The sequence below is a fragment of the Bufo gargarizans genome, chromosome 2 (genome assembly GCF_014858855.1).
Source record: "Bufo gargarizans isolate SCDJY-AF-19 chromosome 2, ASM1485885v1, whole genome shotgun sequence".
NCBI classification, from domain to species: Eukaryota; Metazoa; Chordata; class Amphibia; order Anura; family Bufonidae; genus Bufo; species Bufo gargarizans.
Window position 1 is genome coordinate 591,537,183 of NC_058081.1, and position 14,632 is coordinate 591,551,814.

General features: G+C 45.8%; 1 protein-coding gene across 2 annotated transcripts in view; it reads left to right on the plus strand.

Annotated features, from left to right (window-relative positions):
- ANAPC4 (anaphase promoting complex subunit 4) overlaps positions 1–13,541 on the plus strand; it is a 61,569-nt gene extending 48,028 nt beyond the window's left edge. For both annotated transcript variants that reach the window (XM_044281860.1, XM_044281862.1), the window contains exons 22-29: positions 1,980–2,077; positions 2,179–2,240; positions 3,653–3,691; positions 3,770–3,871; positions 5,095–5,172; positions 9,190–9,360; positions 9,859–9,982; positions 13,016–13,541. In XM_044281860.1, coding sequence (XP_044137795.1) covers positions 1,980–2,077; positions 2,179–2,240; positions 3,653–3,691; positions 3,770–3,871; positions 5,095–5,172; positions 9,190–9,360; positions 9,859–9,982; positions 13,016–13,201 — 860 coding nt within the window. In that variant the 3' untranslated portion in view covers positions 13,202–13,541. The remainder of the gene's footprint in view (positions 1–1,979; positions 2,078–2,178; positions 2,241–3,652; positions 3,692–3,769; positions 3,872–5,094; positions 5,173–9,189; positions 9,361–9,858; positions 9,983–13,015) is intronic.
- The last annotated feature ends 1,091 nt before the right edge of the window (positions 13,542–14,632 follow it).

A 14,632-nucleotide genomic window follows, 5' to 3' on the forward strand; every position in this document is an offset into this window, starting at 1 on the left:
AAAGGATTAGGCATGTTGAAATTCAACACGTTCAGTCTTTTGTTTCAAACATATAATGCACATAAGATGGTCAGTTGGCCCAGCTGAAATCAGTTGGTTTGGTAGAATTTAGTCTAATGTGCATGTGCTCCTTTAGGATATGTAGTTTAGCAAGTTGCTCTACGTGCAAACAGCTGACCGACCTCTCATATGGCCTCATATACTGCTAAATAACAGGGACTGCTGCTGGTCAAACCTTCACTGGAGCTCCAGCCTATATACTTCCATACTAACAGGTAAACCCTTAAGACCTAACTGAATACTGCCACGGCAATACATTGGATTGTCTAGGGCTAGACAAGACTATGTCGCCATAATGACTAGAAAATAATCCTTGGTGAAATGGTCTTGCTCCCTGTTCTGTGCGCATTTAAAGCTGGGTGGTGACACCTTCTATGGAAAGCACAAAGCCAGACTGTCCGTCACTTATTGGCTTTCAGATGATGAAGCTGGAGCAGGAGGCTACATGCAGCATCTAGGAATAGGCTGATGGTGGTAGTTAGATTCTGGCCAGCAGAGAGGGCATCACAGGAGCCTCCTGGAGATTTTTTTGAAATATACTCACTAACATATTCTGCAGTGCTTAACTGAAATGATCATCTTTTGCTGTCCCCAATGGGGCTAACAATCTGAGTTCCCTATCAGTATGTCTTTGCAGTGTGGGAGGCAACCCGAGAACCCAGGGGAAACCCACAGAAACATGAGGAGAACATACAAACTCCATGCAGAGGTTGTCCTTGGTCAGATTTGAACCTAGGTCCTCAGCGCTAACCACTGAGCCCAGCGTAAAGGAACGTGGAGTAAGGCCTACGGAGATCACAGGGGAGCTTAGTACAGTGGCCTCAGGATGCAATATTTTCGACATACAGTGGTCTCTTCTGGCCCATCGTAAGTTGAAACCAGACTCAACATACAATGCCGCAGACTCTAATCTAACCAATCAACATGGTCATTTCTCTGGTAAAACACCTGTATTGGTTGTCTAATAGCTCCTCTGTACAGTACAGTGCGGTATTACTCGTCTGGTACTGCCCCCTGTCTATGCCAGGATGAGCTCCTCCTTTAGACACCAGTTGACGGCAGCTCCATTTTACTTTTCTGGTAAAACCTAAAGGGCTGTTCCCATCACATACAATGGGGGCATATCGCTGGGACTTGCACCTACAAGGAGAACGGAGCAGGAAGAGCTGTGGCTGGAGGACCTCGGAGTCCGAGCACCACAAAGTGCTGCTCCCATAGAAGTGAATGGGAGTGCACCGCACACGCTCGGCCCCTGCTCCCATTCATTTCTATGGGGCAGATGGAAATCAGCTTTTTTCATCGGCCCCATTGAATGAATGGAGGCTGGCTGCACATGCGCAGTGCGCCCTACATTAATTTCCCAGCTCCGTTCTCGTTGTAGGTGCGCGTCCAACCCCTGGCTCACCTATTTCCATCTGCCCCATAGAAATGAATGGGAGCAGGGGCCGAGTATGCGCGGTGCACTCCCATTCACTTCTGGTGGGGGAGCAGCTCTTTGTGGTGGTTGAACCCCGAGGTCCTCCAGCCACAGCTCTTCCTGCTCCGTTCTCCCTGTAGGTGCAGGTCCCAGAAGTGGGACCCGCACCTATCAGACAGCGGGGGCATATCCTAGCGATATGCCCCCATTGTATGTGATGGCAAAAACCCTTTAATTTTCTCTTATCTTGGGATGACATTCTTGGACTTTGGAACCAATTACCATTTTTTCAGATCGTTATGGACTCAAGTTACAATGGTTTCAGCCTAAAATGGTCATCGCGAAACCAATTAATATTGTAACCTGGGGGACCTCTGTATACTAATGCGTGATTGAGAAACTTGACGCATAAATATATTCTCTAATAAAGAAGCATTGCGAGTATATGTATTATGGGATGTAATACATGTGCAGGTTTAATATAAGCATCTTTCCTCCATAGAGAGTCCATTGCTGTTTCCTTACTATGCTGAAAAATCCCTTCATTTCGTGAAACGACAGATGGAAGCCGTTATCGACCAGTGCCTGGCGAAGCCTGCTGTAAGACCATGTTCTTTGCTTCCTTGGGGGCTTTTCTGGTTTTTAAGGTACACTTGTAATTCTGTGCAGTGTGCATTTTATTAATGTGTCATATCTTTCAGGACGTTATAGGGAAGTCAGTCCAACAGAAGCTATGCATTCCCTTATATTATGCATCAGAGAGGTAACTCTTTATTTGTTTAACCGTATAAGAGTATGTCGTATATATCAGCAGCAGATTTATATAGGTTTAGTCTGGAATAGTATACACATACACTCGGCAGAACTCTACCTCCCCCAAATCAAGGCGTGCTTGCTTCGACCGAGCAAAGTGTCATGCCCAACCCTTAGTTCCCCTCACATCTGCCGACGGGGAAAAGTGAGGGCACGGCTGTGCACATTGGAAATGTTCTGTGAGATGGGGTTGTGAGGAGTGATGTAAAAGTATAAGCAGCTTCTTTTCTAAGGCCAGCTTCACATATATCAGCTGTGCCCGGCCAGTAATTTTATTCCGGAGCCGGACATAACTGATATATGTGCACTGCTATTCCGTGCACACATCCTGTGTCTGCCACTGATCACGCCAGACAGAAAAACTGAGCGAGTAGCGTTTTTCTATGTGGTTGTTTCATGGTAGAATTTTTGTATAAGGGATTTAACCATGTTAGATCTGCAATGCTCCGAATCTTAAAATTTAGTCTCTTGGTGGAATTTGAGTCTTCCAATCAGCAGAAGACCCCTTTTATTATCAAAAACCAGGGGGTTATCCCTATAACCTTGGAAGAAGGGGATGCAAACAAGCTCTGCCCCTAATGCCACCAGATATAAGGCAGCTATCTTATAGGTCAATATTCTACACTTTAAACAGGCCTTGAGACATGACTCGGATATTAAATAAGCCAGCACCTCATCTGCAGACAGCCAGTAGGATTTTGACATGCGTTATATCCTCATAGTATGAATCTGGACACAATTAGGATACTCCAGGTGAGAAAACCAAAGGCAAAGGAATTCCTCTCTCTAGATACGTGACGTCCCCTCTGTAGCCATCTAGCTTTTATACCAAATACTGCAACCTAGGTATATCCAATATTTAATTATATTTAATTAATTCTACTATATCGCCAATATTGCAAGTGATGCACCGGATAGATGAGACCGATCCTGTAGAAAAATATGGAATCAGTTCTGGCTTCAGTTCCTCTCTGGTATTTTTTTCTTTACGTGGGGAAGGGGGGGCTGAACTGGATCACCGGATATATGTGAAGGGGCGCTAATAGATTATTAACTAATGTGATGTGCACACGCATTTCCTGCAATACCAGCAGCAGAAAATGGTTTATGCACAACGCTGTGAGGACGAGCTAATTCCCTTTTCTTCCCAAATACAGTATAAGTATAAAGCAGGTAGCATTGATGTTTCTGAAGGATTTAGTGCACTCCTTGTACTGGAGAAATATACCAGCAGCCTTCTAGTGGTTTGCATGTCTCTGGACGGTCCAGCAGTTTATAGGTTTCCGTTCTGTACCATGTTGCGTTAGTCACGTAGTAGGACTAGAGTTGAATGACTGAACATCTTTCTGATTTTCTTTGCAGTGAGGAGCCTTGTCCAAGGCTGATTTCTCTACCATCCCTGTAAGTGATTTACTATAGAACTACATATCCCCGGACTATTGGAAAGATCTCCAGATTATGTTGTGTCTTATTTTCCAGCTGGAACGATAAATCGCAGAATCTGCACTATGTCCTGTTCCGTATGATGGAAAGCTCCGTCACCAAGCTGTTCATTTTCAGGCAGCCAACTGATGTCTCTAGGTATAAAAGGAAGGCGAGCAAAGTTAAATAAGTTGATTTAAAAAATTTGGATGTTTGGGTTTTTAGAAAACTTTTTAAAAAGAATGCAGCAGACCAAGCCTTACACTTAACGACGCCGCCCCAGGGCTAAACTTTCATACCGTACTACAGAAACGTAATGTGCATGCTGCTCTTAAGCTGTGGGCATGCACAATCCATAGCTGTTGAAGGCAATCTCTAGTGACTCCCTCCCCGCTCTTCCATACACATTCAGCCAAATGTGTATTCTATGGAGGCAGCGGAGAAAGCTGCTCCTAGAGACCTCTGCTGCCTCCTTGTTTCATGGGAGAACGAAAGGATTGAGTGAAAAAAATCATATCGCCTGATCATAACCATAATGCTGGAAGTGTCCATCAGATGCTTGGCAATGGATTTTCCGACCACCAATCTTGTGGCACTGGTTCAAAAAACTGGTGTTAATTCAAAGGCTATAAAGTATAAAGTTAAAAAGATGAGATACACTCAGTACCTTTCCTCAAGATCTCCAGAGGTATCTATCAGTGACTTATCTCCCTCCCAATATAACTATAAGGGGGGAAATGGTGGCCAGCCAACAACTTGTGTTTATTGCCAGCTCTCGCATTAGGAAAGGTAATTAACGGAAATATCTTGAAATAAAATGATTACGACAATCGTAACCTTGATAAGTTGGACTAATAATAAGTTCGCAGACTACAGAGAATTACAGGTTTTTGCCATAAACATTGGGTCCACCAGCAGAATAGAGGCTGATTCCCGTGTGCCCCGCGGCAGATACAGATGTAAGATGGCGTGTCTGCGGACAGTGAGCGCGTGCAGGATCTGACTTAACCTTGCTTGCTGTATTATTGGATCGCTCCTGCTTACACCTATAGATTGTAGAGTCCATAGATCTCCCTGGATTTGATTTTGCTGACCTGTACTTAGGAAAGGCCATTAATATCAGATGAGTTGAGGTCTGACTCTCAGCACTTCAGTTGATTAAAGGGGTCACACTCCATCAGTGGGGATGCCAAAAGCCTACCAATCTGATCTCTTAGGATAGGCCATCAATACTGAGGCAGCATCTTACATGACAGAAAATATACTTTCTTGTGTTCAGATTTAAAGAGGTACGAGATCAGAAGGAAGGTCGCTGTTGGAAGATGTCACCCGGCATTTGTTGTTTGCCATATATTCATCTTTTCTGTCTGTTTTCTTCCTAGAACTGTGAATAAAGCATTTGTTGCTGTGGAATTCGGAGGTTCCTTAAACAGTAGCACGTGTGAAAATCCAGAACCAGCGTGAGTATGGTCTGTGGGTAGTATCTTAAAGGGGTTTTCTGGGGCTACAGCATTGACGACCTGTGCATTGCATAGGTCATCACTATCGGATCAGTGGGGTTCTGACTCCCGGCACCTCCACCTATCATCTGATTGAAGGGAGCACTGTGGCCTCTTGATTGGGACTGATCTGCAGTACCAGACACATCCACTAGAAAACGTAAAGCGCTGTGGCTGAGAGACCAGAGCATTACAGCCCCTCTAAACCCCAACCAGTGGGCACAAACCAATCTTATATGATGACCTATACCAAGGGTCCAGAAAACTCTGGATTAATTTACAGTAATGGCTACAGCCCCCCAAAATAGCGGTCTCCGCAGGTGAAACTGTATTGCTGTCCTCAGAACAGCAATACTGTTGAATAGTGTGGCAGGGCACCGGAACGGGCATTCCCAGCCCTGCCGTTCACTCTCATAGGTCAGTAGCCTGAAGCCTATGAGGCCCTACAGGCGGTTATGAAGCAATGACCACCCCAACCAGGGTTCGAGCAACTCAGGCCATAGCTGGAAGCGGCCTATGACCAGCTTAGTTTACGGAAGCATGGAACAGGTCTCAAGTGAATATTTTGTTTTTGCTGTCAATGTGGGGGAACATACTACACGGGGTCAGTGCTGTAGAGTGGCGTAATTAGTATAGGGGGCAACACAGGGGGACATTAAAAGTACTGAGGCAATACAGAGGGCATTATAACCAATAAGGGCACTATGGGGTGACATTATTACTGGAGCAATACAGGGGGCATTATAACTACTAGGGCCACTACAAAAGAACTCTATATCTACTGGGGGCTCTATAGGGGTGCATTATAACTACTGGGGGTACCATAGAGGGGCCTTATTACTACTGGGTGCTCTACAAGAGGGTTTTATTACTACTAGGAACACTAGAGGGGACCTTTATTGCTTTTGGGAGCACTTTAGGGGGCCATATTTCTACTGGGGGCATTTTAGGGGGCCTTTTTTCTACAGGCACTTTTGGGAGCATTATTACTACTGGGGATGCTGTGGGGGACCTCATTATTGGGCACTTTATAGAGGGCACTAATAACAGGGGCACTCTCAAAGTATTATTTCTATCGGGGGCACTGTTAGCAATGAGGGTACTGGGAATTAATTATAAATGGTGGGACTTTTAGGAGCACTATTAGTAGGGGGTGGGCTACATGATTGGTACTGATAGTTCTTCAGTATAGTATTTGGGGGCATTGGAGATGTCTGTGTGGCGAACTCTGCAGAGATGAGACATGGCTGAAGGAAGTTGTCATGACGGTCTGGGACAATTGGATAAGATGAGGAAAGAGAACTGGCATAATCAGAGGAGATTTCTGGATGTAATGGGTATGTAGAGGTATACGTGCCTGTATGTTTGGTAGTTCTGAATATAATGTCCATCCAAATAGTCTATTAGCACTGGGGCGGGAGAGGGAGTGCACCAGGGGCGGACATACCGCCTGTGCAGCCGGTTCAGCTGCACAGGGGCCCAGCGTGGGAGGGGGCCCTCCAATTAAGCTGTCTATGCATCTACAGGACGCACAGACAGCTGATTGTAATGGTGAAGCAGAGAGCCGCACGCTCCCCGCTTCACCATTCACCATGTAGAAGGGGCCCACCTTACTATCTGACTTCAGTCTCAGGACGTACTGCGCCCGAGGAGCAGGGCCAGGGCAGTACATCCTGAGCTGCATCAGCGATCGCCCCCCCCCCATCCTCCACATAGCTCAGTCCTGCTGTATATTGGGCAGCGTCAGCCAGGTCTGTGCTGAGCCACTTCACTGTGTGTAGCTCCGCCTCCCGTCTGGTAATGTCAGTAGCCCCGCCCCCTGGTGGTAGCCCCGCCCACATGCGGGCCTCTCCTAGCGCTTCTGGTGCTTAATGTGTGAGGCCTGCAGCAACTTAGGAGGAAGTGAGTGAGGAGTGGAGGCTGCCCCAGTGCCCACTGTCTCTGCCAGACACTGAACTTGACTTGGTATGTTGTTGTTGTTTTTACCCCCTCGGGCCCTCCTGTGACTGTCCCTTACCCACATACTGTGAGGCTACATTAACAATGTATTTTGTGGTCCACGGATCGGCAAGATATGTATGCCGTCCATATGCAATCTGTATATTTTTGCAAACCCATTAACTTAAATGGGTCTGCAGTCCGCATTTTGTAGAGCAATATAGGACACGTAACATTTTCCATCTTGTGCAGAACGGACATAGAGATGCAGAAAGCACATGGAAGTCATTTGCTTTCCGCATCCGTATGTCTGTTCCGCAAAGGATAGAAAATGTGTCCTATACTGGTCCGCAACATGCAGGCTAGTTAATAGGTCTACAAAAAAAATGCAGATGGCACATGGGCGTCACCCGTAATTTGCAGATCATAAAATACATATGGGCCGTGTCCTGTAAATGGGTTGAAAGTGTTGCCCAGACATGCAGGGGGTCATTTATTAAGACCGGTGTTTTAGACACCGGTCTTAATAACCCCTAAACTGGAAGTGGTTCTGCTGATGTTTTGAAGAGGTGCCGGCCTCTCCATAACTTCAGCGCATCCAGCCCCAGTGTAAATGCATATCACCCAGACTGAATCCTGACCCGTTCATTTCAAGGGGTCTGGGTGAGGGGCACCTATCTGGACACAGCTACTGTGAGGGGGGCACACAAGCTGGACACAGCTACTGTGAGGGGGGCACACAAGCTGGACACAGCTACTGTGAGGGGGGCACACAAGCTGGACACAGCTACTGTGAGGGGGGCACACAAGCTAGACACAGCTACTGTGAGGGGGGCACACAAGCTGGACACAGCTACTGTGAGGGGGGCACACAAGCTGGACACAGCTACTGTGAGGGGGGCACACAAGCTGGACACAGCTACTGTGAGGGGGGCACACAAGCTGGACACAGCTACTGTGAGGGGGGCACACAAGCTGGACACAGCTACTGTGAGGGGGCACACAAGCTGGACACAGCTACTGTGAGGGGGGCACACAAGCTTGACACAGCTACTGTGAGGGGGGCACACAAGCTGGACACAGCTACTGTGAGGGGGGCACACAAGCTGGACACAGCTACTGTGAGGGGGCACACAAGCTGGACACAGCTACTGTGAGGGGGGCACACAAGCTGGACACAGCTACTGTGAGGGGGGCACACAAGCTGGACACAGCTACTGTGAGGGGGGCACACAAGCTGGACACAGCTACTGTGAGGGGGGCACACAAGCTGGACACAGCTACTGTGAGGGGGGCACACAAGCTGGACACAGCTACTGTGAGGGGGGCACACAAGCTGGACACAGCTACTGTGAGGGGGGCACACAAGCTGGACACAGCTACTGTGAGGGGGGCACACAAGCTGGATACAGCTACTGTGAGGGGGGCACACAAGCTGGATACAGCTACTGTGAGGGGGGCACACAAGCTGGACACAGCTACTGTGAGGGGGGCACACAAGCGTGACACAGCTACTGTGAGGGGGGCACACAAGCGTGACACAGCTACTGTGAGGGGGGCACACAAGCTGGACACAGCTACTGTGAGGGGGGCACACAAGCTGGACACAGCTACTGTGAGGGGGGCACACAAGCTGGACACAGCTACTGTGAGGGGGGCACACAAGCTGGACACAGCTATTGTGTGCTGGCACAAAGGGGCAAAATGTAGGAGCATTAAAAGGACATTAATACGCACCACAGTATCTGAAGGGTTTTCCCTATCTTTGATGTGACTGATCACCCCTTCCTCTCCATGACATATTGGGGTCCCTTCTGCTGCCACACCTCATTGTATTAATCTTTACCTATGGCCTATGTTTATTTCTATATGTGTGGTTGGGGGGCCCAGGCACATTCTTTGCACAGGGGCCCTGTGCTGCCAGTGTCCGCCCCTGGAGTGCACACTAACATATCATGTCTGTTTTAAAATGCCAGGGCTGAATTTCAATCCCAGGCCAGCTCTGTTGTAGACTAATATAAAATAATTTCTCATTGTCAGACATTACAGTTGTCTCGATGCTCGTTTTTATGAAGATGAAATTGTGACTCTGGTACTAAGAGATAACACTGAGCCAGAGGGAAAAGACAGGATTTTGGCTCTTCTTCCACTGTCTTCGGTCTATTCTGATGAAGATGCAGATTATCATTTCATTAGAGATCCAAATAAGAGGTAAGTAGTCATATATTTAATTTATATAGCCCCAACGTGATCCACAAGGAGAAAGTAAAAAACATCTACTAAGGCAATAAGCTTTTTAGAGCTTACAATCTTACTATATATAGGATTATTTATTTTAGGGGCCAGAACACTTTGCTATCAGTAGATGTACTGTGTGATAGTGATTCATAAAGAGGACCTATTACTTACATTTCACATGAATCTAACAGTTGTGGAGCATCTATTCTTAGAACTGTGTGTTGTTATTCCTCAGTTATTACTCTTGGAAATTTATAAATAAATTGACCACATGGTTTTGCTATTCCCCCTGTCCTCCACACTTGTCAACGCATTCATACATTTCTGGGAGGGATAATAGAGGGACAGCACGACAATGCAACTGTATACATCTAATGAAATTGTGTACACAGAGTTTGTGATTTCACACGTCCATTGATTGTGTTTTTAACACAAGATTCATTAACGTTTTACTCCGGTTATATTGTACAGGCTGGAAGAGCAGTGCGCTGACCTCCCCTCTCGCACCGTTAACCTGGAGAGTCAGTGGCGCGTGCTGGAGAATATCAAAGCTCATTATGTGTCTGTGAATGGTATACGCAAAGTGGCATCTGTGGTAAGTAATGCCAATAATATATTCCCTCCAGCACACAACTATTAAAAGGGAAGGTCCACCTATGCGACCAGTTTTATTTCTCGTCCGTGTCATTTGGGGACACAGCAAAAACCTTGGGGTAATTTAAAAGCGACTTTGCCAATAGCTTAAACTTAAATATAATACAGTTTTATGTCTGCATCTGCCATGGAGACCTATGGGGGTCATTTATCAAGCTGAATCACATATAAATTAGGCGTATTTCAGGTGACGATCGCGGCGCAACAGTTAGTTGCTCTGCAATCTGCAACTTTTTCCCAATCACGCCAGGTCTAAAAAAAGTGGGTGGAGAGGAGACCGGCCGGCGTAGAAAAAGGTCTAAATTTAAGGCCGCTAGGAAGCGGTCTTACCTTTAGAAGCTGCGGTGGATCCGCCGATGTTATGAAGAGGCATGCGCCTATTCATAACTCCGGCGATCCACCGCCAGCTATAGGGCTTTATGAAGTCCGGCGTCTAAAACGACCTAATAAAGTCTTAATGAATGTGCCCCTACGCGTCCAAGGTAACAGACTAACCACAAACCCTGTGGAGTCTGAACTTATAGTAATATTCCCTTTGATTTATCTCCTGCTTCAAACTTACGCATTGAACTAGTTAGCAAAAAAAGGAGGTTCAGAGTTTGTTTGTAGTCTGTTACCATGGATACACATCAGTCTGAATTGGAGCTGTAGGCACAAACAAATAGGAGAATTTTAAATGCAAAGTTGCTTTAGTTATCATTTAGATGCATTGGAAAAAAAATTGCAAAGTCCAGCTGAACATTTCTGCCCTTTTTTTTTTTTTTTTCTTAAGGGTTCGTATACAATTAGAAAAACATGGCTACTTTATTTCAAAAATAGCCCCACACCTGTCCATGGGTTGTGCCTGGCATTGGAGCTCCACTGCATTGAAGTGAATGAGGGTGAGCTATAATACCACACACAACCTGTGGACAGGGTTGGTGCTATTTTTTGGAAGAAATGAACCAGTCTAGGACAAACCCTTTAAAGGAGTTTTCCCACTAACAATACTTCTATCCACAGTACAGCGTATACGAGTCTAATCACTGAGAGTCCCGCTACTTGGATCCTCCGCAATCACGAGAGAGCCTCATGAGAACGGAGTGGGGGTGTGTGCATATGTGACCAACTCTCCATTCATTTCTATGGGACTGCCAAGTACCTCACTCAGCTATCTGCATCAGTCCCATAGAAGTGAATGGAGGAGTGGTCACACGTGCACACCACCACTCCATTCTCATGGCGCACTCTGGGACCTCTGATCTCTTGCTTATGGTAGGTCCCAGCGTCAGGACACCCACTGATCAGACACACAGACCCTTTGGATAGAAGATAACTATTGTTAGTGGGAAAACCCCTTTAACTCTCATGTTAATCATAGTGACTCTGCAATACTGGTGCCACGGGTCCAAACTTAACCACGTAGAACATATTCATGGAGCTGATGTGTTCTCTCCGTATTAAGATGTGCAGGGCACATGCTGCTGACAAATGGATGATCCTAAAGGGGTTCTGAAATAATGGCAGGACCTGTAAAAGGAAGCTTGCTTACCTGCCGTCCGGGGCTGGCTCTCCACTTCTTTTCCTATAGGTGTGCAATGCTCCGCTGGACTCCCTCCCTGTAAACATCTGGTTTAACATCACCTGCAGCCATTGACTGGGCGTAGTGGTGACTGGCTCTCCTTATATCATGACACAATGGGATCTGGCCTGTGCTGCAGCTAGTGATTGGCAGCTGCAATGTCAAACCGGATGTTTACAACGAGGGAACCCAGCGGAGCATCCCAGGCCGAGCAAGCACCTGGGAAAGCAGCTGAGTAAGCTTCCCTTTACAGGTCCAGCTAAGTGGAGGGGTTTGCCTCCATCCCATTTTTGTATAATCCTTTAATATTCGTATAAAAGATGCAATCAGTGATAAACAAGTGTTTGCTTGTTTATTGTCTGATCGTTGTCGGATCCGGAAATCCGTCTGCAAACGGAAATCATTTGGATCCGGGTCCGTCTAACAAATGCATTGAAATACTGGATCCGTTGTCATCCGGAAAAACGGATCCGGTATTATTTTTTTTTCACATTTTTAAAGGTCTATGCATGCTCAGACCTGAAAACCAGATCCGTCAATGCGGCAATTTCCTGAACACTTGGTACCGGATCCGGCATTAATGCATTTCAATGGAAATTAATGCCGGATCCGGCATTCCGGCAAGTGTTCCGGAATTTTGGCCGGAGAAAATACTGCAGCATGCTGCGGTATTTTCTCTGGCCAAATACCATAAATGGGACGGAACGGAAGACATCCTGATGCATACTGAACGGATTGCTTTCCATTCAGAATGCATTAGGACAAAACTAAAGCGTTTTTTTTACGCCCCTATGACTGAACTCAATACCGGAAAACTTTAACACTAGTGTGAAAGTACCCTTACAATGCAGATGTATTGAACAGGTGCAGCCGGTTGGTTAAAACAAAAGCGTTTTGCTGTGGTTATGAGATCCCATGCCAGATCTCAAAACTGGACAGCAAAAATGCAGATGTGAAAGTAGCTTTAGGGCTGTTTCACACGAGCGGATGCCGTGCGTGACATCCGCTGCGTGAATGACAGCCAAGACCCGATGCAGACTGCAGAAGCACAGAGCATTAACATGACTGATAATGCTCCGTGCCTCTCTGTGACCTCTTTACTACGAAATCAGTGACAACTTTATCTCACTGTGATTTCGTAGTAGAGATTACAGAGAGACACGGAGCATTATCAGTCATGTTAATGCTCCGTGCCTCTGCTGTCCGCATCGGGTCTTGGCTGTCATTCACGCAGCGGATGTCACGCACGGCATCCGCTCGTGTTAAACAGCCCTTAGAGAGAGAGAAAATCTGCTTCCAATTATATTATTGTAATGGGGCCTCTTTATACCAAAGTCGTAACCAGCAGAATAGAAATGTATGGTATTTTTGAGTGTGAAGTTATTAGCTGTGGTTTATATCTTTATTGTGCAGCTAAGTTCCAATCTACGACACGTGCGAGTGTTTGAAATGGACGTGGAAGACGACGGCGAAGAAGAGGAGGAAGAAGGGTCTCATTCTCAAGATGTCACTGAGGAAGACTTGGATCATACCACAGACGATGCACAGAACAACAGCCTAGAAGCAGCAGATGTTACAGAAGAAAGTCTGGAGTCCTGAGTGTATGTGAACGCTCAGACCTCCAATCATGTTCAGTAGACTTCTGTGAAGCTCATTAGGTGATTTCTGTCTGTGTGGTCAATAAAAGTGTAGACAACAGGATCCAGAAACAAAGGTCCATGCGGAAAGGGTCCACCAGTAATCTGTGTATACTGAACCAGCACTCGGACCACTCCTAATTTTAACACTTGATGCCATTTACCTTCCATGGGGTGGTTTGTAACCAAAATGCATCTTGGTCAACTGCTATGTATTGGAGCAGATTGCAGTGTCCACAAATTTGCTTGTTTGTTTCTGAAGTGTTTTCAGTCTTGAAACATCCAGTAATAAATGTGAATATTTTCTACGGTTTCTTCATTCTTTTTAGTTTGGCACGTTGTACGAGCGTGTTTACACATATCATCTCCTGTCATGTAAGATTATGGGGGTAGATTCATAAATGTGTGTGTGATCACACACACACAGGTTAAAAAAATGTGCATTTTACATATAACAAATGCAGTTTAGCTGCAATCCTACATATGTTCTTATCACAAGCAGTATGTTGCAGTGGAGCCCTGGCCTAAAAAATAGAGTAAGAACAAACGACCTGGAAATAGGGGTTCCCAAGAGGTCCGCTCATGTAAATTCTGCCTCTAATCTATTCTGCTGCTTCTGTGTTCTCTGACAGGGGTAAGCTCCAGTAATGGCTTATACATCTGTATTACTATGTCCATAAAATTGCAGATTCGGGTTATGGTCGTATCGGCACTGTAATGGCTGACGTAAGTGTTGTCAGCATCATCCAGTAATCTCTAGATAAAATGAGGCAGATGGGATTGTGTAATGTTCTTGTTATCTGCTTGTTTCCATGGTATAAGGATCTGGTGAGCTTTGAACTCTGCACCTTTTGATTGTAGTGAAGCATCTCCTGGTATTTATCTGGCGTTCTATTCCTGGAGTCAAATACATTTAATGTAATCCCATCTGTTCACATTACTTGTGGTCCATGTTTTTTCACTATTACCCACATGTCATGTACCGCTTGAGGGGGCTCTTTCCCATCTCCAATGTAGTATGTGGGCTTGACTCTATTCTCTGTCAGAGATTTGCTTGTTTCTTCAAGTAGAGAAGGGTTTTCTGATCCGATTGATTCTCAGCTAAGTTGTAATCGCCAAATCAAACAATAGTTTACAGTCTAAACGTGTCTCAAATTTTATGTTATTCCCCTACTACGGTCAGTGTGCTAATCAGTTTGTCCCCAAAGCAGTAAGAAAAACCTTAGGAAAAGAAACCTTAGGCTAATCCTAGGATTAGGCAGAGTGATGGCTCTACATAAAGAGACCAGCTATGTATGGAAATTTTTCAGCAATGCTCTATCGCTATGCGCCCATGGGGGTGTTAAAAATAAATAAAAAATATTCAGCATTATCTTCCTAGTGCCACATCTGG